Source organism: Geotrypetes seraphini, chromosome 12 (assembly GCF_902459505.1).
Source record: "Geotrypetes seraphini chromosome 12, aGeoSer1.1, whole genome shotgun sequence".
In the NCBI taxonomy this organism is placed as follows: Eukaryota; Metazoa; Chordata; class Amphibia; order Gymnophiona; family Dermophiidae; genus Geotrypetes; species Geotrypetes seraphini.
The window spans coordinates 56859324-56879508 of NC_047095.1; the positions used below are offsets into that span (position 1 = coordinate 56859324).

The 20185-nt window shown below is 42.5% G+C and overlaps 1 protein-coding gene across 2 annotated transcripts in view; it reads left to right on the top strand.

Annotated features, from left to right (window-relative positions):
- The window catches only part of NDC1 (NDC1 transmembrane nucleoporin), an 89024-nt gene that overhangs the window by 46623 nt on the left and 22216 nt on the right, over positions 1-20185 (top strand). The window contains exons 9-12 of one of the 2 annotated variants that reach the window (XM_033916939.1): positions 1547-1618; positions 4803-4884; positions 8483-8644; positions 19586-19834. In XM_033916939.1, the coding sequence (XP_033772830.1) occupies positions 1547-1618; positions 4803-4884; positions 8483-8644; positions 19586-19834 (565 nt within the window). Of the gene's footprint in view, positions 1-1525; positions 1619-4802; positions 4885-8482; positions 8645-19585; positions 19835-20185 lie in introns of both variants that reach the window. The other variant, XM_033916937.1, reaches the window with a different exon arrangement.

Below are 20185 nucleotides of genomic sequence, written 5' to 3' on the forward strand. Positions count from 1 at the left end.
GGCATCAAAGCTGCTTCGGCGATGTCTTTTGTCGCACGCTCCTGTCTCTCTTGACTGCACATATGGTTAGGAGCCTAACCCACAGTCTCTGCCAGGGGGGTCAATAGCAGCTTGTTTTTTTAGGGGAGGGGGAGTGATATGCATTTTCCTTCTGCTTCCTCTCCCCACACATTCAAAATTCTACCTTTGCTGGTGGGGATGTCCAAGCCCTACCAGCTGAAGAGAGCTGCTGCCCGAACCTTCCCCTCCCCCGTTGCTGTCTTAGCTGCGAGGAAGTTATTGGCATTCTTTCCAGCTGCTGATGCCAGCATGCCTCGCACAGGCTCAATTTGTCCATGAACTGAGCCTGTGCGAGAAGTATCTGCATCAGTTGTATGCTACTAAGGTAGCACTGGTGGAGGGGGACAGTTTTGGGCAGCAGATTTATACATCTGGTGGGGCTTGGGCATCCTGCATAGCCATTCAAGGGTGCTGTGGTTTTGGTAAGGCCTGAGCCTAATTGGTGAAAAGAGGGGGGTGTCTAGGCCCCTAAGGCCCCCTTGTGGCTCAACCACTAGTCTCTGCACAACTATCGCATTGGGAGGGGTCCAAGCTGTATGATCTATTTAGCTCGGGCAGGCCCAAAAATATCTAAGAAAAAGGACCATTTAAATTTAATTTATGGAGCATGTATGGTTGGGCGGACTGGATGGATCATTCAGGTCTTTATCTGCCGTCATTTACTATGTTACTATGTTAAGCAAAGACTGCAAATTAGGCACTAGCAAGAATGCCTTGCAGCCCTTATTTTGGGAAGAGGCTGGATGAATTCTGCTTCCTGATTGGTAGTTATGGAAAGCAGCTGATTAGTCATTACTTTGTTGATCTTAGGCCCAGTTGCTTTATTGATTGGCATGATTGATCCTCCTCCCATACCAGGTTTCACTAGAGGTGACCCATGGAACACATGTATGCATGCAAAGAATAATTGTGGGGCGTTGTTTTGCATAAGTAAGTAGGGGATGAAGTGCAGGTCTAAAAAGTAGGTCCGCGTGCAAAAACATAGTTGCTCAATGGTAGGGCTGGCCATGGGTTTCACACACGCAAAAAAATAGCCCTGCAAAAAAAAAAAAATGGCTGTATGCTTGAATTAGATTTCATATGGACCCTCTTGTGGCACCATTTTTGTGATCATTTTCAGTTCAGCAAACTGTATTGGCTCTGACAAAGTAGCCTTTGCAGCTGAAAAAATGAACTTCTGAAATTAAAATTGCTGCTGGTTATTAGTTGAAACCATACATTCATTTTTTTTCTGCAAGCTGTTCCCCCATTCTAATGATTTGAGAGTAATTGAACTTATTTTGATCGTAATTAAATTACTTTTCTGAGCCTCGAAGTTCAGGGCTGAATCTGGACTGTAGATTGGGGTAGGGGCTGATGTGGCTCTAGGATTAACTTGTGATCTGCTTATGGTTAGTTGATTTTAAGGATTTGCTAAACTCATTAACAGCACATTGTAGTGTGTGTTTACATTTTATTTCTGTAGGCTTATGTTTTTCCTATTCAGACTTCCTTTGCTGAAGAAACAGACAGATGTCTTCCTAAAGTTTTAAGCAGCAGCCCTCCCCCAGTTGTTAAGGTATGTCAATTAACTCTCATTTTACTAATATGTGCTCAAAGTGATGTGTAGGATTGCTTTCAATGACTGGTTGGTGATGTTTTGAAGAACTTTCTTGATAATGAGTTATATCGCTGGTCTCAAGCTCAAACCCTTTGAAAGGCCACATTTTGGATTTGTAGGTACTTGGAGGGCCACAGAAAAAATAGTTAATGTCTTATTAAATAAATGACAATTTTGCATGAGGTAAACTATGAAGAGTTTTTTTACCTCATGCAAAATTGTCATTTCTTTAATAAGACATTAACTATTTTTTCTGCGGCCCAAGTACCCTATTTTTCCTGCAGCCCTCACAGTTAGTTTAACATCTTTCCTTTCTCAAAACTGAAACATTTCAATCACTATATTGAAAATAAAATCATTTTCCCTACCTTTGTTGTCTGGTGACTTCATTTTTCTGTGCTTTTAGCTATATTTCCATGGCCTTCTTGTCCTTTGTCTTCACTTTCTGCCTTGCATCCATCTTTAAGAAAATAAACAAAAAACACACTAGTGTAATTGCTGTAACTTCTTAAAAGTCCTCTTGAAACTCCATATTCCTTATACTTTAATCAGTGGATAGATTGTGCTCAGAGACATGGAGGAAAAAGGGGACAGAAAGTCCCCAAAAAACCTCACCACCCAATTATTGCAAAACTTCCACCTTAACACACTATATGTGCATGACTTGAAAGATTGTGTTATTAAAAAGCACTTATCTTTTATGTATAGTTTTTTGGCCTCGACGTGCCATGTTTCAAAATTTCTTCAGGAAGCCAAATGGTAACAGCGAAAGACTCTTAAGTCTTCCAAAATGGGTGTCAGTCTTTGGTTTAGCTTGCAATTCAGCTTTCAGTGAACTTCCGCTCATCATTTTTTCCATTTGTAAAGGTGTTCCACCTAAATTGTTTTCCCCTGAACCCCAATCTCTGACTAGATACGTCCTTTTGATTCAAACCATCTTGGTTCTCTTCCTTTTTACAATTTATATCCCAGAAAGTACTTTTTCTGTTCCCCTTACATCTCATACACTCATTGTATGTATCTTGTTTTAAACATCTCTTACTTCTTGTTGTAAACATCTCTTACTCTCATTGTATGTAACTTGTTGTAAACTGCTTTGAACTTATGGTATAGCGGTATATAAGAAATAAAATTATTATTATTATTATTATATGGCTTTCAATCTGTTGGTATTAAGATGACCTGAAGTGGATGACAACATTCAACACTTAACAGGACCTTGTAAAAGTTTTGATATTATAGAACTGTTGCAAAATCTTCACAAATGTTGACCCAAAAAGAATATTCTGGAGTCCCTACTCCTAATCTGACCTGTACTTTTTCAAGTCATGGAAGAACAGCCAGTGTGTTACCTTCTATGATTTTTGAAGGAAGGATAATTTAACCCTGCAAATGGGGAATTTTCCAAAGACAGAATGGGTTTAGACATAACCTCGGGTGCTATCTCCTTGATGATCAATCTACGCGCTACCATCCCCTACGCCGGATGGGCTTAACCTAAGTGACAAAGTTAAAGGAACAGAGAAGATCATGGAGAATCACATCATGTATAGTCCAGTACTGGAGGAGCCTGAGCCACAGAGGAGTGAAAGAAGTAATGAGAGAGTGTGGAACCTGTAAATTGGGTGTATGTTCCACATCTGAGAAAAACCAGTGTTTTAGAAGAGACCTGTATCCCAAGTGCATCCCTCTCTTCCCAATCGTACATCGTATCTTTGATTAGTTTAGAAAAATATATCTGCCTTTTTTCTCTTGGAGAAAGCAGATATTCTTCAACCTTTACCTTCACACTTGTCAATAGTTTGGGAAGAAAGACTGCCCTGATTATGGCACTTATGGCCTGAATCTGGTTTGCATCTAGGGAGAAATGTGCAAACTCTGACCCAACCAAAATTGAAACTGTTGGTATCTGAAAAACATGGATCTTCAGGTGTTGCAACAGAAATAAAAAATTATTGTGGGGCCTTGCTCTTTATATGAGTTTTCATGATAACCCTATCCTGTCCTCCCACAAAAGAGATTCCTGTAATTGTAGGCCATATGGACACTTGCTGCTCCCAGGCCCTGCATTAGTTTTCACCTTTGCTGCTGTTACAGCTGGAAAGTGTCCACTATGTTACTATGTTGATCACATGGAAGGGGCGGGTTTAGGAGGTTCTGAGGGGGAAAGGGGGCTTCTCTCTATAGTCTCGGATAGTGTTTGACACGTCGACATGATTTTTGGTTTAATATTGACTCATAGCGAGTATCTCACTAGTCCCCTGAAGAAGGCACCTAGTAGGGACAATAACAGAAGAGAGAGCTTCTATTTGTTGGACTTTGTGTACTAATAAATGTAGCACTTCTGGCTGGATATAGACATCTCGCTTGCCTCTTTCTTGTTTTTGTTTTGCTTGTTTCTACGAGGTAGGTTGTGTGCTTTTCTCTGATGTTTCCATATATTATCTCGAGGAGCGCAGAGATAGGGGGGAATGATAGAAACATTCAAATACATCACGGGCCGTATTGAAGTGGAGGAAGAAATCTTTTTTCTTAAGGGTCCCACGGCAACAAGAGGACATCCGCTAAAACTTAAGGGGGGACGATTTCATGGTGACACCAGGAAATACTTCTTCACTGAAAGGGTGATTGATCGATGGAATGGTCCTCCACGCCAGGTGGTCGAGGCCAGTAGCGTGCTCGACTTCAAGAGACGATGGGACAAAAAGATGGGATTGCTACAGAGTTAGGCTTAAAAGATAGATTCTCAAGGGAGGGGAGGGTTCTTGAGTGGGCAGACTTGTTGGGCCGCCGACCCTTTTCTGCCGTCATACTCTGTGTTTCTGTCTGCCATGCTCTCTTCCCTATTTTCTGTACCTTAGATCTCTGGAGGGGGATTTCCCAGGAAACGTTTAGTGTATCTGATCAAAAGCTTATTTGGTGCTTTAGGCAGCTGTGAGGACATTGTATGAAATAACCTTTTAACTACTGTTGGCTGAAGTTGGATCAAATATCAGTGCAAAGTATGGTTTAGTCAAACTGAAATGTACCATCATAGTTAGTCATTCCATAAAGTCTTATCCAACTAACACCTTGTTTTGAAGGCAAGTTGTACTTCACTTTTTAACTGATTTGTATTTAACCTTGGTTTTCTTCGTTACAGTATTTGGCCCTGCAGGATCTGATGCTGCTATCCAAGTATTCTAATTCTCGACGGCAAGAAGTCTTTAGCCTGAGTCAACCAGGTACTAGCAGTGGCAAAGAACTCCATCTCTCTCTCCCCTCAAGTATAAACTATTTAACTGGGCACAGACTTTGGATAAGGAAATACATGAAAAAAAATCAAGGTCTGCTATCTGTGGGAATAATTAATGGTGCACAAAATTATTCTTAAACTTGAAAAAAATCTGATTGTTTACAATTGTCAAGTGGAGGAAGAAATGGTTTTCTTTTCAGGTATTGGTAAGCTAAGTTGAATTTTCTGTTCAGTATGTGTTAAGCTCTATAGTGGTCTTGGCAGAGATTAGATGGGTAGATTCGGACTCTTCAGCTCTTTTCTTTCCTTCTCAATAGCATTATACCACATTGTGTATTTTTAGGAAGGTTTGGTACAATTTCATTTTCTGTATTAGTTTTCTTAGATCTATTGTATTTCATTTATTATATTTGTACCCGCTTACTAAAACATTTCTAGGCGGTTCATAAATAAAACATAAGTAATTAAAATAGTACATAGCAAAAACAGTAAAATACTGTGTTTTTCGTTCCATAAGACGTACTTTTTCCACCCCCCAAAAGGGGGTGGAAATGTAAGTGTGTCTTATGAAGCGAAAATACCAATTTTTTAAAGCCGCTGCATCTTTTAAACACCCTCGCCGCATATTTTTTAACCCGCCATCGCCGCAGCATCTTTTAAACTTGCTCGCCCGCTGCTGTCATACCTGGTAGTCCAGCGTATTTCCCAGCCAGTGGCGCACAGGTCAGAAGCGCGGAGATCAGGAACAAGCTTTCCGCGCTCCACTTGGGCCCACGCCGATTTCTGAATGGCTGCAGTCAGTTCTCGCGGGACTATAGATTTAAAAAAAAAAAAAATTAGAAGTTGAAGGCTTAGGCTTGGATTTAACTAAAGCATCCCAATGTTTCTCAAAGTTGTGTGGCATTTTCAATAGAGTCACCAAACATTATATATATATGATATGATATACAATATGTAATGAATGATTAGAAAGTACTAGAAGGGTGGGGGGAGGGAGAGGGGACAAAAATATGTTTAGAATATTATGTATTAGATATAAAAGTGATATTGTGTATTCATTAATTGTATTTCAATATTTTGTACACTTCATGTAAAATTTGAAATTGAATAAAAATTATTATAATAGAGTCACCAAACAGCTCATCTCCCAGATAGGGAATGCTCGCTAATCTGTCCTGAAAATTGATGTTCATATCTGGGACTCGTAGCCATGCAAGATGTCTCATTGCCACTGACATAGCTGATGCTCTGGAAGATAATTCAAACACATCATAAGCAGATCTTGCCCTATAGCTAGTGCAAGAGATATGATGAAATTCCTGCAAATGTTGTGGAGGAATGTATCTATCAAAAGAAGATACTTTCTTAACAAGGTGCTTTATATAGCAGGAAATATAGAAATTATAATTTAGAATGCTATTCACTAGCATGGAATTTTGATACAGGCGACACCCAGATTTGTCTATAGTGCATCCTTCACACCCTGGTGTCACTGAGGCATTGACTTTTGATGGAGTATATTTTTTCAAAGCTGACTATACCACTAGGGACTGATGCTGAAGTTGTGGTTTGTCAAAACCCAGAGAAGAAATATCCTGCTCTTTCAATAACATTGATGGCATTGGTGATTGTGAAGTTCTTCCATGTTTTTGTGATGTTCTCCACGTTGGTGTCTTCTTCCATTTCATGGACAGTCCTCTCCATTGAATACTGTGTATAGTGTGCCTTGAATGTCCTTATTATTCCCTGGTCTAGAAGCTGGATGAGAGATGTTTTGGGGGGGGGAATGTAGATGACCTCAACACCCTCAGTGTGGAACTCGTGGTTTTGGGTGTCCAGAGGCATTGTCCAATACCAGCAGAGCCTTGAAGTCCTTTTCCTTAATGCAAAGGTATTTTCTTACTTCAGAACACTGATGAAACTATCAAGAAACAGTTCTCTCGTTGTCCAAGCTTTCTTGTGCATCCAGTAAACAGGCACCTGGAACTTATCTTTTCCTTTCAAGGCTCAGGGGTTCGCAGCTTTATAAATCAGTGTAAGCTTTATCATATGGCCTACTGTGTTTGTACAAAGCAGTGTGGTTAGTCTATCCCTTGCATCCGTGAAGCCAGGTGCTCGCTTATCCTCTTTACTAATGAAAGTCCTCTGTGGCATACTCTTCCAAAATAGAGTGGTATCATTGGCATTGAATGCCCTCTCTTCAATAATTTCCTTAAAGGTGGCAGGGAACTCTCTAGTTGCCTCTTGGTTGACAGATGCTGCTTCTCTCACTTTCACATTACATAGGCCATACCTGTGCCGGAATTTATCAAACCACCCTTTACTGGCTTGAAAGTCTGTAGATTGTGACAATTCACCTTCCCTTTTCTTCAAGTTATCATACAGAGTCTACAGGAATTCTCTTCTTAAAGCAATCGTGCACCATAAATGTTGCAGTTTCCACATGAGATAGATTGCTATCGCTCAAAACATGTGATGTCTTCCCACCCACCGGTGTAACTGCAACAACAGCTTCACAGATTGGTTTTTCCTTCTTCTTCATGTACCTAACAGTAGATTCATTAATGCCAAAATGCTGAGCAACAGCAGAGGCTGACTTTACGAAGCATATCAAATAATTCTACCTTTTCTGGAAGGTCTTCACTTTCTTTTCTCTCTTGGGAGCACTTTCAGTAGCACTAGGAGCCTTAACGCTTTGTAACCATACTGCGAATATGGAGCGAGACCTGACCTGTTGCTGAAGGAGAGGCAATACCAGACCACGCTGAAGCAAGTTCTAAAATTTTCTCTCTGCACACTTTTCTCCGACGCTGCCATTTGCCTAACCACGCTAGGGAAAAAGCGCTGAATTTTCTCTGCACTCCAGGATGATGTCATGGGGAGGGGGGGAACATCAAGACAAAAACTGCAAATAACAGAAATCGCAAGTGCCGAAGTCGTGAATATGGAGGGAGAAGTGTATATAATCTGTTTATGGCAGTAAGAAATTTTTAAAAATATTAAACAAGTGATAATTTGAAATAGATTCCAAGTTTATATACCACCTATCAATGGAGGTTGTCTAAGACAGTGGTTCCCAACCCTGTCCTGGAGGACCACCAGGCCAATCAGGTTTTCAGGCTAGTCCTAATGAATATACATGAGAGAGATTTGCATATAATGGAAGTGAGAGGCATGCAAATCTGCTCCATGCATATTCATTAGGGCTAGCCCGAAAACCTGATTGGCCTGGGTTGGGAACCACTGGTCTAAGAGATTTTACATTCAGGTACTCAAGCATTTTTCCTTATCTGTCCTGGCGGGCTCACAATCTACCTAGCGTACCTGGGGCAATGGAGGATTAAGTAACTTGCCCAGGGTCACAAGGAGCAGTGCTGGGCTTTAACCCACAACCTCAGGGTGCTGAGACTGTAGCTTTAACCACTAGGCCACTCCTTCCTCCCTGAGGTTCTTGTGTGCTGCTGAGCAGTTAGTCTGCCTAGACATTTGCAAACTCAATAAGTCAATTAAATAGTGGTTGCATCTTTTTCTGTAAAGAAATCTAAATAAACTGCTAACTGTAATCTCTCTCCCTCTCTCTCTGGCAGGGGGGCATCCTAACAACTGGACAGCTGTGTCGAGAGAATGCCTAACTCTCTTAAATAATTTGACTTGTACGCTGGTTGCTCACCAAGAAGCTGCAGCACCAAATGGGAGAGTGGCGCACGCATCATCGAGTGGAGAGTCAAAGCCGTCATCCAGCAACTTAGGTATTCCCAAAAGTAATAGTTCCTGCTGGAGCAACAATCTCATGATGTCATTTCAAATGTTTACTGAGGTTTCTGGCATGAGAAGCTCTGAATGTACAGATAGAGAGAAACTAGGTGCTCTTATTTTAATACAATACATCTTAAACATTGCAGCCCTAGAACGTCAAAAATCCTGTTGTTGGTTTTTGAGATTTTTTTTTTTTAGGGTAACCAAGCTATGTAAATTAGTCTTTTTGTTGTTGTTGTTGTTGTAAATCTTTATTGATTTTCAAACTTTAATAGTGCAATACAAATGGTAAATCAGAAAAACTGCATGAAAAACACTATTAACTATACAATTATTACATTAAACAAACATTTTCTCCTCTCCTTATCTTAATTCTTAAAACAATAATACATATGATATGATTTCAGTAGTATAATGAAATAATTTAACTTTTCAAAATACATTTCCCACCCACCCACCCTCCTCCCTGGATGTGTAAGAAATCTAATGAAAAAAAGAAAGAAAAATGACCCTAATTATAATGCAATAAAATTAGTCAATGGACTCCATACATCATTAAAGGACTTATTATTCCCCAAACGTTCCGCCATCATCCTTTCATACTTATATGTGGTACACACAGTAACCCACCCAAAAATAAAATTAATCCTATCATGGCATTTCCAATTATGAGTAATCAGTTGAACCCCTGTTCCTGTCAAGATCAGGAAAAGGCGACTTTTATACCTATCTAAAGTAGGTTTAACATGAAGCAGCGTACCACAAATTATCGCCTCATGACAAGGAGATAGATGATTCAAGAATGAGATTAATTTGTTCCCAAATTGACTTCCAGAAACCAAGTACCAATGGACAAAAATATAACAGATGATCCAAAGTCATATGACAATGCCAGCATCTATTAAATTTAGAATTATCTATTTTTTATGTAAATTAGTCTTGATTTTAGTCCAAATGTTTTTGAGGACATTAGTTTATTTGAAGTTTTTAAACTGTCTTGGTAATTCATATATCAAAGTGGTTTATTAGCAGTGGTGCCATAGTAACAGTAGTTTCTCCGTAGACAAACGGGATTTGCAGGCACACTTGCAGGTGAAGTCCACCGACTGAGCCTATGTGCTGGAGCTCTCCACAGCTAAGGAAGCTTTTTAAAAGATTACTGGGCATGTGCAGGAATCCCGACACTCACAGCCCCTCCCCTCAGTCTATCAGTTTTTTGTCAACTGCTCCTGACAGGTCGCGGCTCTCCCCTCTCCTCTTCACAGAGATTTTCTTCACAGAGGATTTCTTTCTTTCTAGTTAGAACGTTTTTTGTTTTTCCGTTTATGTTCAAACAATTTTTATTGATGACCAAAGGAATAAACAACAGAACAGGATACAGAGCTACCGTCTCAACTCGTCAAAAGGACCAATGTCATCAAATACATTTAAATAATGCATTTAAATAAACAATTATGCAAAACCACCACCCCCTGTCCCCCACCTCAACCCTCCCCAAAGGATCCTCCCATAACAAAACAAAACCCTCACCCCCAAAGAAACTGTCTGTGGCCAAAGCCTATAAAGTCCATCAGTTCAGAGAGGGCAGAGGAAGAGAATGAAGTGGGGAGAGAGAACCTGCCGACCAAATACTCATTCCCCATTTACATACACCTCAGTACCGAGATATGTACACAAACTTGTCCCTACAGGAGTTTAACCACTCTTACCAACTTCTCTACCACTACATACTGAGGCTAGTGAATAACCTACCTGCCCCCCCCCTTGTTTTCCGTTAAAAAAAAAAAAAAACAGGGAAGGCAAGCTTACTGATTTAGTTGTTAGCTTGTCTCCGAGTAAAAAAAAAACACCCAAACAACTCTGCTAGCACTGAACATTTCATTTCTGAGAACTTCTCTGGTAGTGTCTTGCCGGCACGGTATTTTTCCTCTCCAGAGTGCTAAATTTCACTTTTTTTCAGGTAGGCGCTAGCAGCAGATACTTCTCAGTGGCTGACTAGAAGCCACGATGGACGACAGTTCCCACGCAAGGATATCAGCCCATAGCGCCAAAGAAATTAAAGCAAACCTCAACATTGCTGGCTCCCTCCCCCAGGGCACTGTTTTGGTAATTTAAAAGTACAAATACTAATGAATATTGGCACCAGAAAGATTGGCCTTTTTCTACACAAATCTGCCTTATTTATTTATTTGTTTTAAAACATTTGTAGCCCACATATCAAACGTTTTTGCGGATAACACCGTTACATGCATAATAAAACTAGACAAACTTAGATCAAAATAAAACATCACCATACAGTAATCTCAATTATACGTTTTGGTGGGATTCCCTGTGTCATATTTACAAGATGGAAAGAGCAATTGCAATACAGAAAGGAAGTTATAAAATTTTTTTAAAGATATGGAGACCGATGGTTGATTTTTGTAGTGAATAGGCATCATTTTTCTTTGATAATATACATAGGGGGGTGGGGGGATTGGAAGATAAGATGTAGCGAAATTGAAATTTTGAAGGAATATGATAGTTTTAATGATTGTATAGAAAGATGGGAGGGGGGAGGGTTTTTAATTAATTTACATATTAAGAATATAATGTATGATGTTCAAGTGTTATAAGATAGTATTTCATGTTGTTCTTTTTGTGCACTTGATGTAAGTTTGAAAAAGAATAAAGAAATTAAAAAAAAAAAAAAAATCACCATACAATATACAATTCAAAAAATCTGCAAATAAATAAGCTAAATACAGTGGTACCTTGGTTTGTGAGCATAATTCGTTCCAGAAGCATGCTTGTATATCAAAGCGAGTTTCCCCATAGGAAGTAATGGAAACTTGGATGATTTGTTCCACTGACTTGATACATCTCTCCTCTCCACCCCTGATCCAACCCATATCCCTTCTTCTGTCTTCTTGTGGTCCTCCACTTTGACCCCCCCCCCCCCCCCCGAGGTCACTGGCGCTTCTCGCTTCCCCTGCAAAACCCCTCTCCCCCAAGGCTATCGGCGCTGCTCCCTCTCTTTGCACCGAGATCAGTGCTGCTGTCCACCTCCTCCCCCCACTTCTGGCTCTCACTCCGAGAGGGTGATAGCCAGAAGGCCTTGAGCATGCGCAGATGCTCAAGGTCCCGTAGTAGCCCAGCATAGAACATCAGCGGCAGGCACTTTCAGCATCGGTGCACATATGGTAAGCACAGTGCCGGTCAGTGGGGGGAGGAGGTGGATAGCAGCACTGATCTCGGTCACGAAGGGAGGGAGCAGTGCCGGTGGCCTCAGGGGAGAGGGGATTTACTGTGGAAGCGAAGCCGGTTCCCGGGGTGGGGTGGTGGCAGCTCGCTTATTGAGTCAATGCTTGTTTTGCAAGTTTAAGTTTGCACGAGTGTTTTGCTCGTCTTGCAAAACACTCACAAATTGCGGTTTGTAATAGCAAAACTAAAAAATACCCAAATCTGAAAATGCCAGTTGAAAAAAAGTGGTCTTTCAAACTTTTTCGAAAGGCAAAAAGTCAGTGATCAAACGAATACAATCTGGGACTGAATTCCACTACAATGGTCCAGCTACTTGAAACATGCAAGCACGATTCACAATTTTGGTCACAAAGTGGACTGAAGGAATAACCAAATAGTCTCTGCCTTGTGATCTTAAAGAATGAAAATGAGCATGTAGCTGCAATCAGCCACATATAGTTTTAAATACCAATGTTAATATCTTGAATTATATTCTCCAAGTGACTGGCAACCAGTGAAGTTCAGCTAGTCAGGGCTGTGGAGTCGGAGTCGAGGAGTCGGAGTTGGAGGAAATTTCGGGTACCTGGAGTCGGAGTCAGAAGTACAAAAAACTGAGGAGTCGGAGTGGGAACATTTATCTACCGACTCCATTTTTGAACTTGGCATACCAATCACGAGCGATTCTTTCAGCTATAGCACCCACTATATACATAGCACAAATGTTGCGAGCAGCTTCTGCGGCCTTAGAATCTTGATTAAAAGCAAAAAGAAGGTGGTGTCGAAAATGCTCATTTCTCTCAACTTGACATTCCATTTTAACGATCTGAAAATTATCCAGTGCTGTGGAGTCGGAGTCGGAGGAAATTTCGGGTACCTGGAGTCGGAGTCTGAAGTACAAAAAACTGAGGAGTCGGAGTCGGAACATTTATCTACCGACTCCACAGCCCTGCAGCTAGTACAGGCGTAACATGGGAGTAGTGAGGTAATCTTTCTATCACCCTAGCTACAGCGTTCTGAGCTACTTGAAGTGCTCTAAGTCAGTGTTCTTCAACCTTTTTACACCTGTGGACCGGCAGAAATAAAATAATTATTTTGTGGACCGGCAAACTACTAGGACTAAAATTTTAAAACCCCGTTTACGCCCCATCTCTGCGAGCTCGGTCCCTGCAAACCATCTGAGCCGCAATTATGATTTTATATTGAACGTATTTTATTAAAGTATAAAAAAAAACAATATTCTGAACAATTGTGATTTTATAAATACAAATATACAGAGCACGGACCAACAAAACCCCTGTCTCCCCTCCCCTTCACATATATCCCCTCTACTATCAAGAAAACTGAACAAGCCAAGTTCATAGAAATATCATGCTAACAGAATACTGCAGTCCCCAGTTATGTCTCTAGCAGGATATATATTTCAAATCTGATATATTCTAATCACAAAATAGAAATAAAATTATTTGTTTCTACCTTTTGTTGTCTCTGGTTTCTGTTTTCATCTTCTTTTCACTCTCTTCCTTCCAGCGTCTGCCCTCTCTGTCTCTTCAATCCAGCATCTGCCCCTTCCATCTACTGTCTGACCTCTCCCCCTTCCATATGGTATTTGTCTTCTTTCTATGTCCCTCTCCCCTTTCCATCCAGCCTATGCCCCTCTCTCCTTTTTACACGATTCACTCCAGCTTCACTGCCCTTTTCATTTTTATCTATCCTACACCAGATATAGCATCTTTGTCCCTCTCAATTTCTCTGCTGACCCCCCTTCCCATCTCATTCCTGTCTCTCCCCTTCCCCTCCTCTAATCTCCCTGCAAGCTGTTTCCTTCCTTTTTTCTTCTCCCTTCCCTCCTCCCCCTGTCCAGCAGTAACTCTCTTCCCTTTCCTTTCCCTCCTCCCCTCCCAGCAGCATCTCTCCTTCTCCCTATCCAGGTCCAGTAGCAGCTGTCCCTTTTTCCCCTTGCCCAGCAGCTTCCCAGACTCCTTTCCCTCCTCCCCTCCCAGCAGCATCTCTCCTTCTCCCTCTCCATAAGAACATAAGAAGTTGCCTCCGCTGAGGCAGACCATAGGTCCATCCTGCTCAGCGGTCCGCACCCGCGGCGGCCCATCAGGCCCATTGCCTGAGCAATGGTCTATACCTATCTATACCCCCCAATCCCTTTTTCTTCTAGGAATCTATCCAAACCTTCTTTGAAACCATTTAATGTTTTCTTGTCTACAACAGCCTCTGGAAGCGCGTTCCATGTATCCACCACCCTCTGAGTGAAAAAGAACTTCCTAGCGTTTGTTCTAAACCTGTCCCCTTTCAATTTCTCCGAGTGCCCCCTTGTACTTGTGGCGCCCCTTAATTTGAAAAATCTGCCCCTGTCTATTTTTTCTATGCCCTTCAGGATCTTGAAGGTTTCTATCATGTCTCCTCTAAGTCTTCGCTTCTCCAGGGAGAAAAGTCCCAACTGCTTCAATCTGTCGGTATATGGGAGATTTTCCATTCCCTTTATCAGTTTGGTTGCTCTTCTTTGTACTCCCTCAAGTACCGCCATGTCTTTCTTGAGGTACGGCGACCAGTACTGGACACAGTACTCCAGATGCGGCCGTACCATTGCACGATACAGCGGCATGATGACTTCCTTCGTCCTGGTCGTAATACCCTTCTTAATGATACCCAGCATTCTGTTTGCTTTCCTAGAGGCTGTGGCGCATTGCGCCGATGCCTTCAGTGTTGCGTCTACCATCACTCCCAGGTCTCTCTCCAGGTTACTAACCCCTAGTGGTGTTCCCCCCATTTTGTATGTGAACATCGGGTTCTTTTTCCCCATGTGCATGACCTTGCATTTCCCCACGTTGAAGCTCATCTGCCACTTTTCGGCCCACTTTTCCAGCTGCGTTAGATCCTTTTGGAGATCCTCGCAGTCTTCCTTGGTTTGAGCCCTGCTGTATAGTTTGGTGTCATCTGCAAATTTGATGACTTCACACTTAGTTCCCGCCTCTAGATCATTTATGTAGATATTGAACAAGAGCGGTCCCAGCACCGACCCTTGCGGAACTCCGCTCGTGACCCCTTTCCAGTCTGAGTAGTGGCCCTTTACGCCAACCCTCTGCTTCCTGTTTGCCAGCCAGTTTTTGATCCATCGGTGGACCTTCCCTTGTACCCCGTGGTTCCATATCTTTTTAAGCAGTCTCTCGTGTGGCACCTTGTCGAAGGCTTTTTGGAAGTCAAGGTAAATGATGTCTATAGATTCCCCTTTATCCACCTGGCTGTTCACTCCCTCAAAGAAGTACAATAAGTTTGTGAGGCATGACCTACCCTTACAGAAGCCATGTTGACTCGGTTTTAGCTGCCCATTTTTTTCGATGTGTTCACAGATGCTGTCTTTAATCAGTGCCTCCATCATCTTTCCCGGGACTGAGGTCAGGCTCACCGGCCTGTAGTTTCCTGGGTCCCCCCTTGCGCCCTTCTTGAAGATGGGCGTGACATTTGCTATTTTCCAATCCTCCGGGATCTCTCCGGTTTTTAAGGATAGGTTGCATATCTGTCGAAGTGGCTCCGCTATTACGTCTTTTAGTTCCTTGAGTACCCTTGGGTGAATGCCATCTGGACCCGGCGATTTGTCGCTCTTTAGTCTGTCAATCTGCTTGAGTACATCTTCTTGGCTTACCTCTAAATCGACCAGCTTATCGTCTTGTTCTCCTATTACGATCTCCTCGGGTTCTGGTATGGTGGTTATATTCTCCATCGTGAAGACTGATGTGAAGAACTCATTTAACCTGTCAGCTATCTCTTTCTCTTCTTTTACAACTCCCTTTCTGTCTCCATCGTCCAATGGTCCCACTTCTTCTCTCGCCGGTTGCTTCCCCTTGACGTATCTGAAGAACGACTTGAAGTTTGTTGCTTCCTTTGCCAGTCTCTCTTCGTATTCTCTTTTTGCTTTTCTAATCACTCGGTGACACTCTTTCTGGTGTTCTTTGTGCCCTTTTTGGTTCTCCTCTGTTTGGTCTTTTTTCCATTTTCTGAACGATGCTTTCTTGTCGCTTATCGCCTTCTTCACTGCACTTGTTATCCACATTGGGTTTTTTGTTCTATTTTTTTTGCACCCTTTTCTAAACTTGGGGATGCATATGCTTTGTGCTTCGTGCACAGTCTCCTTGAATAAGGTCCAGGCTTTTTCTACGGATTCCTTCTTCCCTATGTTGCCTTTGAGCTTCTTTCCCACCATTTTTCTCATGGCATCATAATTTCCTTTTTTGAAGTTGAGTGCCGTCGTTGTGGTTCTTTTCCCCTTTGATGACCCAATTTCAAGCCTGCACTGGATCATGTTGTGATCGCTGTTACCTAGTGGGGGTAATACCGCCACCTCCTTTGCTGTCCCCCCTAGTCCGTTGAAGATTAGGTCAAGAGTGGCATCGCCCCTTGTTGGTTCCATGACCAGCTGCTCCATGAAACAGTCCCTCGTGACTTCTATGAATTTTGTCTCTTTTGCGCAGTTTGAGTGCCCAATACTCCAGTCTATCCCAGGATGGTTGAAGTCCCCCATCACCACCACATTTCCGCTTCTGCATACCTGCTTCAGTTCAGCCTCCATCTCCTGGTCGATTTCTTCCAGTTGTCCAGGTGGGCGGTAGTACAGACCCAGTTTAATGTCTGCTCCTGCTCCTCCCTGTAGCTTAACCCATAGTGATTCCAGGCCATCCGCCCGTACTGTTGTTTCCGTCCTGGCTGATGGTATGGAGTCTTTTATGTACAGCGCTATTCCTCCACCCTTTTTATGTGTCCTGTCTTTCCTGTATAGTTTGTACCCTGGTATGGCCACATCCCATTGATTGTCCTCGGTCCACCACGTTTCTGTGACTCCAATTATGTCTAGGTCCTTATTGCTGGCTGTGATTTCCAGTTCTCCCATTTTGGCCCTCAGGCTCCTAGCATTTGTGTATAGGCAGTTTAAGACCCAGTTTTTAGTCCTCTCTTTTTGTTTCCCTTGTGCTTTGGTATTCCTGTAGTTTCCCTCATGGTTTGCCAGCTCCTGAGCTTCGTCCTCCTCCTGTTGTGTGTGTGTGACGTCCTCTGCCTGTTTCCCCTGCGCCTCCTGCTCTCCTAGTTCCCACTCCGTCCTGGGCTCTTTTTCACAATGACTTTGCCCCTCTGTTTCCTGTTGTTCTGTGTTGGTGCCGCTTACCTGGTCCATTTGTGCCCTTGATCCCTGCAATGCGTCTTTAGGTCCTTTTTCATCCCATACACCCTCAGACCCGAGTCCTCTTTTACACTGTCCCAGTTCAGTACCTTTGTCAGGTACTGATGTCCGATGTGTCGAGGTCAGGTCGACTATCGGCTTTCCCCTTCTTCTCAGTTTAAAGCCAAGTCTATGACGTCCAGTAGCAGCTGTCCCTTTTTCCCCCTTACCCAACAGCTTCCCAGACTCCTTTCACTCCCCCCTCCCAGCAGCATCTCACCTTCTCCCTCTCCAGGTCCAGTAACAACTGTCCCCTTTTTTATTTTCACCATGCCCAGCAGCTTTCTTCCCTCCCTCCCAGCAACTCTCCTTGCCAGCGCTGCGATTCAGTAAGGCAGCTTCAGGTCCTTTGTTGGGTCGCACCGCCTCTGAGGAAAGCGGAAGTTGCATCATCAGAGGCGGCCCGACTCAGCAAAAGCTCCAAGGCTTCCGTTTTGAATCGCTGCGTTTGTTAGGAGAGCCGCTGGGAGAGGATAAAGCACAGTGTGAGGCTCCCTATTATGTCTCCGGCCCTGCGCGAATGACAGCTCCTCGATCTTGCTGGTCCTGCGCGGACCGGCAGGAAATTGAAGAAGTTGATCTCGCCGGTCCTGTGCGGACCGGCAGGAATTTTCTGCGGACCGGCACCGGTCTGCGGACCGGCGGTTGAAGAACTGTGCTCTAAGTGATGTCTTCGGTAAGCCACACAGAAGAGAATTTCAATAATCTAAGTGTGGCAGAACGTAACTGACAACAAATCTCATATTTTTTAAAACCTTCTTGATCTAAAAAAAAAAAAAAAAATTTTCACAACTGAAGAGATGTGCCTACGGAAATTTAAGGATGTATCTACGATTACGCTCAAACTCTTAATTTCCTGTTGAATTAAAATTGTAACACCAGCGTATACGAACTTCAAAGGAGCCCCTTCATAACCAGAGGAAGAAAGCTATAGAATCTTTGTCTTTGAGACATTTAGGCTAAGATGGTTCACTGACATCCACAATTGGATCTTAACCACATAATGTGATAGCAACTGGAAACCCTGTGCTCAATCAGTCGGAAATTCAAACAAAAATTGTAGATTATCTGCATAAATTTCGCAATGTAGACTATACTCCGAGAACAACTTTCCAATTGGTGACAAAAACAGGTTCAATAACATTGCTGATAGCGATGAACCCTGTGGCACTCCACTTCTTAAAGGAAGTCTGACTCAGTATGGCCATTCTTATCTTCACATCACATTTATACTCCTAGCACAAACTGGTGTACTCGAGAGATCCCCAATGATACATCTGAAACATCAATGTTAAATCAATGCATGCATCAATAAATAGTACTTTCTATTTTATTCATAGTTCTGGGAGCATTGCTGTCCATGTACCAAATATACTTGAATATATAGCAAGATTTTGGGGCTAAAAAAAATGGCCCAAAAATGGGGGTCTCTGTTTATATTCTCATCTACACTTGAGTACTTCTCTAACTTAAAAAAAAATTATCAAAATTTAGACCTACCAGGGGTCTGGCTGTGGGGAACAGAGTTTCGGGTCTGGGGCAGGCCCGAAATGCGAGGCAAGCAGCTGATTCCTCCCAGTGGCAACCATGGCGGTCGTCCATGCTATTTGCCGGCCACCGGGAGGAGGGGGTGGGGGGTGAAGTGTCAGCAGTGCATCTGGATTGTGATCAGCTCTGCCTTCGGTCCCGATCCTGCTAAACCGGCTGGCAATGAAGAAGTCAGATGCTGCGGGGGTCTTCCCTCTTGCCAAGTCACAATAGAAAAGAATGCAGAAATTGGAAACTGGGAAAAACATGAATGAAATAGCCAAACAACAAAGGTAGAAAAAAATAATTATATTTTTGATTTCATGAACAGAAAATGCAGTTTTACTGTAAATTTACACTGCTTTCTTTTTATTTTCCAAAGTGTAGAATGTTGTTCTCTTTCTATGGTGTTGAAATGCATAATTTTTGTCTACATTTATTTGTTTGTGGTTGCATTTTCCTATGTAGGGGCCTTGTGAATATGTTAGCTATGGGATATATGCATCACAGATATTTGTATTATGTTTGGTGACTTAGGAGATAGCTGATGGGGAGGGAGGGTGAGCAGTCTTTGTAGATTGGCTCACCATGATAACCTAAATTTCTAACCTTAGGTTTATATTCAGGTCAACCTTTTTTCCCCCCTCAGTTTATATTTGGTTTGGTTTATATTCGAGTATGTGTGGCGCAGTGGTTAGAGCTACAGCCTCGGTACCCTGAGGTTGTGGGTTCAAACCCACGCTGCTCCTTGTGACTCTGAGCAGGTCACTTAATCCCTCCATTGCCCCAGGTATATTAGATAGATTGTGAGCCCACTGGAACAGATAGGGGAAAATTCTGGAGTACCTGAATGTAAGCCACTTAGACTATAAGTGGTATATAAATACAATGAAAATAAAATAAATAAATAATTGTAATTCGAAATATTGCTAAAGCTTAAAGATGATAACCTTCTCCCCCCCAGTCTGTTTATTAGGAACATCGTTTAGAGATGACCTGACATGCCAGACACAGAGGTCCAACTTAATTCCAAAGACTTCTGCACCGTCGCTCATTAAGCTATCATCCTCGATGCAGAATCTCGGAAGCCCATTTTCTTCTCCTGTGGTAAATCAAACAGCCACAATGTTGGATCCAAACGCTTCTTGGTTTGGGTCTGTTCAGAGTCCCCAAGTTATGAGACGAGGACCAAAGCTGTGGACAACAGGAGAAGGTGAGGTTCTCCTTCCTCTTCTTTCTCTGTCATTTCATGCTTTTTATTCTTTCCAACTGAATGGAGTTGGAAAGAATTATATGAAAGGAGTTGTGTGTCTGTCTGTTGGCTAAATAACTTTCAGAAAATTTAACAGAATAGCATGAAACTTGGCAAGGGGGAAAACTGGTGGAAAGATGCATTGTTTTAAAATAGACCAGATTGTACTAGAGCAGGGGTGCCCAAATGGTTGATTGCGATTGACCAGTAGATCACAAAGGCAACATGAGTCGATCGCGTTGCCTTTGCGATCTTGTTCTTTCTGCCTCCCCGAGCCAGGCCAGGTGCGTACAAGCACCAGACCCACAAGCC